Consider the following 10889-nt stretch of genomic DNA (forward strand, 5'->3'; position numbering starts at 1 on the left):
AATTTGTCAGCTGATTATATTTCTCCAGTAGCATTATACTAAGGAGATTACAGCTGACTAAAGCAACAGAGGTTGATGTTAATATCATCATTTAAAGCTGAAGATGAGTTCATGAGGCCTCAGTGGCAAATCAGTGAACAGTAGCCTAAACAGCTACAAGTCACTGCGACCAATGTCACTGAACCCACTGCAGTCTCAGAACCATACTTGACTTTAATGATGGGCTATTCAATCCTCTGAATCAATTAACTAAATTAAACCCCAATCTGATGACTGATTTGATACATTTATTATTTAATCAAGATGATTTCCATGGGCCTCAGTGTTTATATATCAGTGACCAGTTACCTGAACAAGCTTCAAGTTATATCTTATGTCACTGATCTCACTGCAGTCCCTGAATCATACTTGACTGTAGTACTTGATCACATTCAGTCTTTTGGGTTAAATAATATGTATTTAGGCTTGAATCTTAGCCTTTCAAGAGTTAACAGGGAAATGAAATCGCATTAGACTTCTAACCCCTGCAACTCTAGTACGGAACATCCATCCTGTACGAACAGATGCACAAATGTGTGATTACTAATTACTAACATCAAATTAATCTAATAATGCGAAGGAGGAGTATTGGTGTTCGTCTGTTCTAAATAGGACTTCGACCCGTGGGCAGCCCCCTGGGGAATTATGTCGGAAAATCCGACACCATTTAATAATATTACATGCAATTGCAGATAATATTGCTGCCATTGTATACACAAGTTAACCCGTAGAAAATGTAGCTTGTAGTGGAATTTTCCATCAATAGAAAACAGGATATCATTGCCACATACTATTATAAATTCACCAGCTATTCTGCTGGGAATTATTCTTAAATACATTAGTCTTTGGACTTTTACCATCATAAAAACATCTCATTTTAATTAACTTAATTATCAGTATCAAAGTAAAGTAAATGTGACCCTTCTATCAGTTACTGACATCTCTACAAAGTGAGGGAGGCGTCAGTGAGGAAGGAAGTGATCAGCCATTGTTGTCATGAGAGTGAAATAAGTATAAACTTCAAAGCACCGTGTGTCGTCCCTCACCGATACCGGGTAACAATTTCACCACTTCCCACACTCTTGCAGGCGGGCCCACTTTCAGCCTCCCGGCGAAGGTAAAAAAAAAAACCGTATGTGCTCCTGGCGTTTTGCCGCGTAAGCATAAAAACAAAAATGTGAATTCTCTTTTTACTCTCCTGACCTTAGTTCTTGAGCTACGTATTTCATTTTGGTACCAACGTGTTCGCAATAAAATTCTCTAGAAGAACATCCGTAAAAAAAGTCACGAAACGTATAGGGATACCAGCAGCAAATAAATAACTACGAAGATGACTCGCCGTGAGCGCCCAACAGCAACAAAATGTTTTTACTCTTGGGATTGTTATCACCTCCACACTTGTCCTACAGCGTTAACTTTGGTATCAATGGACTCGCAATGAAATTCCCAACACGGTGATATGAATATAAGCGTAGAATAATGATTGCGGCCCGCCCGCAAGAGTGTGGGAAGTGGTGAAATTGTTACCCGGTATCGGTGACGGGACGACACAAGACGCTTTGAAAGTTTATACTTATTTCACTCTCATGACATTATTATTCTATGTACGTCATTCATTTTTGTGTCATTGTGTTCGCAATAGAATGTTCTATGAGCCCGTAGGTAAAAATGATCAACAAAGCGTAAGATAGAATAGCGCCAAATATAAAACAACGCTGGAACATATCAGTGAGCGTCAAACACACACGAAATGTTTTTACTTTTGTTATGTTTGTCAAGTTTATTCTTGTTGCACACAGTTATTTTTTGTTGTACATTGATCGGAATAAAATTCCCTAAACAGACATATGCATATAATACATGATACGGGGGAAGCATTACCAGTATAAACGGCTAAAGTCACCCACCTGCAACCCGTTTGGGACATAATACCATTTGATCGAAGTGGTCCACACCTTTCATGAACTTATTGTACCATGCAGCCTAGTGGTGAGAAAGAGAGCCTCATGGCGCGCAGTTTGAAACAAACCCAAAGTAAATCGGATAAAAATTGAATTTTATACAAATATTTTAAAAGATGACATAAATTTATGTCCACTTAGCGGGAGCGGGTAGGCAAAACAGGCTGCCGGGAGGAGTCCTGATCCGCAGAAAGTGTTAAGACCTGAGAGTCGTGGGGCAAATTCGGCTCCTATAAATTCTCTTGGACGAAGTGTTATGAAAACCAAAGGTCTTCCATCATCAACACGCTGTCGTCAACCACAAGGGAAGTGTTTTTTTCCGAAACCCGTTTATCTAATCATCTAATCATTTTTGGCCATTAATGTTAGGTAGATATTGGGCGAACCAGTGAGAACACAAATGATCGACTCAAAAAAGGTAATGAAGCCTTGGTCCTTATCTGAATCATTATACAGTGTTTTCTCTGAAATACCTGTCATATATTAGGATTCTGGCTTTACAGCTAGCGCCCTTTGACAGGAACAAGAAGAGGAAGCAAGCTTGGTATATCTGTTACTGGGTGATGGAAGCAGCCTCAAATGAGGATAATTTGGTATCTACATCCTAGTTATACCTGGTGGAATAAGGCCTGCTGTATAAATAAGATAAAGAACCTCCTCAATGTATAGCTATCACTTTCCTGGATTTTCGACTTGGAATTACGGGCGTTTTCCCTAACCTCTTGTCGGATCACGACGTAAATTTACGGTGCGGTTTAAAATATTTATAAAAATTCCAGTTTAAATCCGATTTACTTGGGGTTTGTTTCAAACTCCGCGCCATGAAAATCCCGTTCTCTCGGGTAGGCCGCAAGTTACGTCGGCCTACTGGGTCACGTGACAGGCCCATTGTTTTCTTGTCACGTGGAGCGATCGAATCAACATCTGGCTACATTTATTCATTTGAGGTTTACTCTGTCATTGGTAGAACAATCATTGAAACAGTTACTAGTTTGATGCGGCCATTGTTGAACAAGGGGCACCACCTCTATATGGATAACTATTACAACTCAGTTACCCTTACAGAGAAGTTGCGAGAAGTGGGGGTGTACACCTGTGGAACAATTAGACTCTTACGTGGCGCCCCAAAAGGCTTGCAACAACTTGCGAAGAGTAAGATTGATGTGGATACCACAGTCTACCGCCGCAAGGACAACACCTTCATTCTGCTGTGGAAAGACAAGCGAGTTGTCTCTATGATTACCAACCTACACAATGCAGACACAAAGAAAGTTCAGAAAATAAAACGAGTTCGCAGGGCAGATGGAACAGTAAGACTACAACAGGTTGTGGTGAACAAACCACAGGCAATTGTTGACTACAATAAGTTCATGAAGGGTGTTGACCACTTTGATCAAATGGTAAAGTATTACCATTTCGCCAGGAAATGTCACAAGTGGACCAAGAAAATAACATTTTATTTCTTGCTTCTATTCTATTCTTTTCTAATAACATTCTATTTCTTGTTTCAGTATTGTAGTCTATTTTCTTAGGAATATTTTGATACCTAAATGAGAACTGTAGCACGAAAACTAAAGTAAGTATACACGAAACAAGAGAAACTTTTTTTGTGGGTGTTGCGGGTGTGAGTTGGAGTGTCAAGAGCGGGTTCCGGTTGTGTGTTTTCCGTCATCTCTACAGCTGTGAATTCCAAGGAATTGTATTTGATATGCATATGTCTGTGTAGGGAATTTTATTCCGAACACTATACAAAAGAAAAAAACGGTGCGAAACAAGTATAAACTTGAAAAACATGAGCAAAGTAAAAACTTTTGACGCTCACGGGTACAAACACGCGTAAGATTTTATTCGCCGCAAATTTATTTGACGCTGTGTTGGCCAATTCTACCCATGTTCTTATAGAACTTTCGATTGCGAACACATTGCTATAAACATGAAATACGTAGCTCCAGAAATAATGTCAGGACAGTGAAATAAGTATAAACATTCAAAGCGCTGCATCACACCAGTGTCGTCGATGCTGAAATCACGGCTAACGCTTCGCCCAGTTCCCACACTCGTGCGGAACATAATTAGACATTGATAGGCATATGTCTGAGTGGGGAATTTTATTGCGAGTTCAGTGATATCAAAATGAGCGCTGTAGGATGACTGTGAGGCTGGCAACAAACGAAAGAGTATGAACATTTACTTCCTGTTTGGGTGTCACGGCGAGTCATCTTCGTGTTTATTTACTTCGTGGTGGGATAACAAATGCTTGGGTGACATTTTATGCATATGATCTTGTAGAGAATTTTATTGCCAACACATTGATACCAAAATGAAAAACGTAGTTCGAGAATTGATGTTAGGAGCGTGAAAAGATTATAAACTTTTTTGTGTTTACGCTTGAGCGCCCAGAACGCCTCGCGCACAACCTGTCCTCTTAAAAAGAACGTCGCTTTTGGCCGTTTGCCCGTATGGCCGAATTTGGACGTAATTTGAAAATGAAAAAAAAATGAAAATAAATTTGGGATTTCTTTTTGCAACACCAGTAAGTTAAGGGTCCTCTGATAGGTTAGGTGGGCAGGAAATTCTCATAAAGTTTCAAAACGTTATGAAAAACGTTAATTTAAAGTGTCCTCTTATAACCTCTGCGCGTAGGCCGGACGACTCAAATAGAAAACGGAACAGAACGTCACTTTTGTGAGTCGATTTCATTTCAAATTACGTCCAAATTTAGCCATATCGCGCATACGGGCCAAAAGTGACGTTCTTTTTAAGAGGACGGGTTGCGCGCACAACCCGCTTTTTTTCCAACTAGTGCCGCGCGCACTAAAGTGCTAATATATGTAGTTTAATACTGTAGTTTGATTGGCTGCATATATATATAAATTCAATATAAACCCCCCCTAATGTGTATGGATCGATTTGTGAGATTATTGCAGAAATACAGTCCACTTAATATCATACAAATTGCTATCGAAATATATAAATTAACGTAAATATAAATTCTATATAAATTCATATAAATTAAATATAAATCTCACAGGTCGGTTCCCACAACACTATCACAAACTATATACATCACTGTCAACACACTTAGAACTGCGTAGGTGTGTGATAATCACTGAAGCAATCAACAAGGTCACAAGGATCTTCGCTTCTGTTCCCTACATTGCGTGTTCTTGCAAACAACGCAGGGATGTTTACCCTTTTCTCGTGTGCCTTTGCTTGGCATATAACCAAGCTTGTGTACAGCAAGGTGTTCTTTGCCCCTGAGTCTGTCTGGAACTGAATGAGGCCTTGTTACTGGCACCCCCCCCCCCCATGCGTCACAACATTGCCCTCCACCATACCTCACCAGTAGTTGTGACACTAGAGCAACACTGAATGTACGGATAAGTTGTATCCTGCCATATTTCACGAGATACGTGTTGAAACAGTTCAGCACTGCAACGTCAACGAGGTGGAAAACAATTTCTTTGTCCACTTCACAGATTTTCTCACGCACTCGACGGCACCAACCATCATTTCACATTTATCTACAAACCGCATATTTACATTGAAATAAATGAACCAATCAGGTTTATACATTAGCAACTTTGTTGCAAAGTTCACTTTGCAACAAAGTTGCAAAGTGAATAGTTGTCCAACATGACACCGTTGTGAATAGTTGTCAACATATTCACCTCGCGTCTGTCCCTCCAGCACACTGATAACATTTTATCACACTTTCTCAGTTGGCAATCAGCCACTGCAATACCAATGCAAAACACTAGCATTTCCCTCCTGTGGGCCTTGACAGTGCCACATACGCCGGTGTTGTGGACAAGGAGGACTCTGGTTAGCACGGGGTTGGTATAATAGTTGTCTGTGAACAGGATATGCTCCTTGTTCAGCAACGGTTCCATGAGTATTTTCACGACACTGCTTGAGAAGCCGTGTGGATCTTGACCATCTCGACATGTAAGTTGCTGTACACAACTACCATGTCGTAGCTCAGTCGATTAAGGCAGCGTCTGGGATGCTCTCGGACGTAGGTTCGAATCTTCGTCACGGCCCGTGTGGATTTGTTCATCTGGTGCCGCTTTGATGGAATGTACTGCTTGAACGCGAGTTGTGTCTTGAAGAGGACTAGCGATTCATCAGTCAAGACACTCTGTGCTGGTAAAAATAGTCAGGAAACTTTCCTTTCAATTCACTAAATATCTTTCGCACTTTCCATAGTCTGTCGTGTGTGTCTTCCTTAGCATTGTTCGCAAAGTGGAGGCACCTGAGAAGCAAGAACCTATCACGAGACATGTCCCTGTTGAATAAAGGGGTAGGAACAAGGCTGTCTTTGTTCCAAAAATCCTGGATCACATGTTTATCTGCATGCCTCATCATCATGCTCAACGCTAAAATCACATACATTTCCTCAATAGTCGTGTCTTTCCAACGTGTCAATCGAGAGGCAGGTAAAATTCCAGAGTCAATGAGTAGTAGAACTACATGAGACAGTTCGCGAGGAAGGGGACGGACGTGTTGTCTCGCGCTCCATGAAAACACTGGAATAAACCGGGCATTTTTAGGATTACAACCATGGATTACGGCCCACAGTGATCACCAAGTGCATAGTGGCCCGTAGGAAAGTTGAATACAGAAATTAACAATGGAACTTCGAGTTAAATACAGAATAAACGTGGGACCACGTGGTGAGCCAGTGCCACCAGGCTCATGTGTACAGGCATAAGCGATATATATCAAATATAGCCAGCAGTGATACGTTGAACAGTGAAGTGGAACGTGTAATATAACATATAAATTAGTGGATAGTGTTAGAGAATTGTACATAGAAAAAGTATAAATGTAAAGTTGTGGCAGGAGGCATCACACTTGGCTGTTTACACAACAGCCACGAGGCCTACACAGTGTAGGGGACGTCCCTCAGTAACAGTGTACTCCCTCAGTGATAATATACTGGCAATATATATGGTAATACGGGCAAGTGGATCTAGGAACTAGTAATAGAGTAAGTGAATAACATTGCAAGCAGGAAGAAAGCAGAAATTCCCTTAGGATATTACAGGCAAATAATCAGTGTATAAATTAAGTAACTGGCAACCGGTGGCATCCTGCCCCCGACCTGGGACAAACAACGGTCAACTGTACGGTCCCCAAGGGGACCATATTTCTCCACAAGGCGATAAGTACCCCCACAAAAACTTGAACAAATAAACATATGTAATATTATAAATATACTGTATACATATTATATATACATACATATAATATTATAAATATATTCATATAATATTATAACACCACAAACCCAACATGGGGGAGTGTGGAGGCTGTTCTAAGCTACTTCGGAAGAGTGTTGTAGGCATTGTATGTAACATTTGTAACATAAGATTTCACCTAAGTTGTACAGGATTACCTACACAATATGCAAACCGGGAAGGTAACTACTGGATCTGTCAAAGAGACAGACAGATGTGGGAAAACATCACCAAACTAATGAATAACATTCCTGAAGTACACAGGCTACAATTCACACAAAAACTATCAGGAAATATATGCAGAGTATATAAAGACAGCAACGAACTCTGAGCACAACCCAGGGACTGAGAATTTAGAGAGTCAAAGTAGCAATGTAGAAGGGTATAGTGTCGAGGTACACAAAAATGAAGGCAATATTGTAGAGCAAACTGGTGATATGAATAAGGAGAGAAAAAATGAGACGAATGAGAACACAAATGAGATAGACGAAAGCAACAAGGAGAAAGATAAGAGCAATACCGAGAATGAATGCAGAAACGAGAAAGTTGGAACAAAAAACACAGAGGTAGCCAAGTCGTTCACAGGTACAAACAAGAATAATACAATCACAGATGAAAATATTATTTGCAGGTATTATGCAAAAGGACAGTGCAGATATGGGCCCAGAAGCACGGAATGCTCATTCATGCACCCACGGAAATGCCGAAACTGGTTAAGGAAAGGCAGATGTCGTTTTGATACAGAGTGTAGATATTTTCACCCTAAGCTACGCAAACTCTCAGTTAATGAGAGGAAATGCTACGATCTTCATTGCCCTGATTTCCACGTCAGAGGTACACAGCTCTATATGAGAGAGGAAGTCCAATATAATAGCCCTGAAATTTTTTTAGAAGCAGGCAGAAACCGAGGGAGAAACAGACAGGCAGGAACGTGGCAGAAGTACGGATGGAGAGGGGGAAATGCCCAAGACTGGACTACGGTTCGTCATCAAGTCCATACATACTACACCCCCCAAATACACAGAGACTACCACACTCCCCAGTATCACTTCCAAAACTGGACAAACCATTGCCACAACAACGCACCCTGGGTCAGGGTAGAGAGGAGGGAGAACTACCAAAACCTTCCAGAAGTGACACACAATATGGACAATCATTCATATTTGCAAACATTCAAGGTTTAAAGCCAAAGTCAAGAAATAAAGTTAAGTTCATAAATGGCTTCCTATTAAAGTCAAACTCAATATTTGGGGCATTCACGGAAACTCATACAAAAGATTACATGGATGGTGAAATCTGGATTCAAGATTATAATCTATATAGATGTGATAGAAAAACTAGGTCAAATGGAGGAGTAGGTCTGTATATTAAAGAGGACCTGGTATGCGCAGAACTACTAAACTCAACTAATGAGGTACTTGGAATTAAGGTAGAGAAACTAAACCTAATTATTATTCTAATATATAAACCGCCAGATACAACGGTTGAGGAATTCACAGAGCAGATGCACAAAATAGAGAACATACTTGATAACCTAGCAAACCCAGCTCCAGATATTATCTTCCTTGGAGATTTCAATTTACCGAGTCAAAGATGGAGAACGGCAAACACAAATATCATAGCAGGGAATGACCCGGGAAATAATCAACCACAGGTCAGAGTACTTTTGAGATTCTGTGACAAATTCTCGCTCAATCAACAGATTACAGAACCAACTAGGAACGAAAACACACTAGACTTGTTATTCACAAACAATGATGAACTAATCAGAGATATTACAATCTCAGATACTTTATACTCAGACCATAAGCTCATAGAAGTGCGAACTAGCATAAATAACGGTAGTAGGTCTACGAGACCCAACAAGCGAGAAGCAATATTCAATCAATTCAATTTCAACAATAAGAGGATCGACTGGGGAAAAAAAATGTAGACCTTGCAACCATTCAATGGGAGTCAGGCCTAAGCGACAAAACTCCTACACAGGGAATAGCTCAACTGACAGCTGAAGCTTACAAGGTCTGCTTGAAGCACGTGCCTGTGAGGAGGGGCAGAAAGAGGACCACTCTAGAAAGAGAACGCAGACGACTGTACAGGAGAAAGAAAAAATAACGGAAATGCTTCGGCAGACACAACTATCACAAGCAAGGAAAATAAGCCTAAGCAGGGAGATCGAAAAAATAGAACAAACGTTGAAGCGATCATATGAGTCTGAGGAAATGGAATTGGAACAGAAAGCTATACACGAGATAAAAAAAATCCGAAATATTTTTTCACATACGCAAAATCAAAATCAAAAACCTCGACCAGTATTGAACCATTAATTACAAATGAAGGTACGTACACAGAGGACAACAAAGAGATTAGTGAAATTCTAAGAAGCCAGTATGAGGCTATGTTTAGCACACCAATAAACAACATGAAAGTTGATGACCCAGACAGCTTCTTTATGAATGACATTCAAGCTGCAGATAATATAACGGATATTACCACAAACTCGGAAGACTTTGAAAGAGAAATTGACAATATGCCTATGCACTCAGCTCCTGGGCCTGACTCATGGAATTCAATATTCATAAAGAAATGTAAAGTTCCAGTAGCGATAGTACTCAGCGTAATATGGAGAAAGAGCCTGGATACAGGGAAGATACCAGCAGCACTTAAATCTGCAGATATAGCTCCGTTGCACAAGAGAGGGAGAAAAGCTTTGGCAAAAAATTATTGGCCAGTTACACTAACATCACACATAATAAAAGTGTTTGAAAGAGTGATTAGGAATCAAATTTCTAGTTTTATGGAAAACAATGAATTGCACAACCCAGGACAACATGGATTTAGAGCGGGAAGATCCTGTCTGTCACAGATACTCAACCACTATGACAAAATCACAGAAGCCCTAGAAGAAAAGCAAAATGTAGATGTTGTATACACAGACTTTGCAAAGGCGTTCGACAAATGTGACTATGAGGTGATAGCTCACAAAATGAGGTCAATGGGAATAACTGGAAAAGTAGGACGCTGGATACTCAATTTCCTGTCGAACAGAACACAAAGAGTAACAGTCAATCAAATAAAATCGATTCCAAGCGCAGTTAAAAGCTCTGTACCTTAAGGTACAGTCCTTGCACTGCTACTGTTCCAGATTCTCATATCAGATATAGACAAAAATACACGTCACAGCTTCTTGTCCTCCTTTGCAGATGACACAAAAATCAGCATGAAAATTACCTCTGCTGAAGACATTGAAAAACTACAAGCAGATGTCAACAAAATTTTCGATTGGGCGGCAGAAAATAACATGATGTTTAACAGTGATAAATTTCAGGTACTCAGGTACGGCAAAAATGAGAATCTGAAACATAATACAGGGTACAAAACACAATCAAATCTTCCTATAGTAGAAAAAACAGCACGTCAAGGATTTGAGAATAATGATGTCCGACGATCTAACGTTTAGGGAGCCTAACCAAGCAAATATTGCGTCAGCCAGAAAAATGATCGGATGGATTTCCAGAACTTTCAAATTCAGGGATCCCATCACAATGGTTGTACTCTTCAAGTCACTTGTGTTATCCCGTCTCGAGAACTGCTCAGTACTCACTTCCCCCTTCAGAGCAGGAGATATTGCTGAAATAGAGGGAATACA

General features: G+C 40.2%; 1 protein-coding gene across 1 annotated transcript in view; it reads left to right on the forward strand.

The window, feature by feature from the left end:
* The window catches only part of LOC123751905 (piggyBac transposable element-derived protein 4-like), a 12509-nt gene extending 2045 nt beyond the window's left edge, over positions 1-10464 (forward strand). Inside the window, exons 2-3 of the mRNA XM_069328152.1 lie at positions 2968-3310; positions 10444-10464. Coding sequence (XP_069184253.1) covers positions 2968-3310; positions 10444-10464 — 364 coding nt within the window. The remainder of the gene's footprint in view (positions 1-2967; positions 3311-10443) is intronic.
* Positions 10465-10889: the final 425 nt, after the last annotated feature.

This window comes from Procambarus clarkii, chromosome 2 (assembly GCF_040958095.1).
Source record: "Procambarus clarkii isolate CNS0578487 chromosome 2, FALCON_Pclarkii_2.0, whole genome shotgun sequence".
NCBI lineage: Eukaryota > Metazoa > Arthropoda > Malacostraca > Decapoda > Cambaridae > Procambarus > Procambarus clarkii.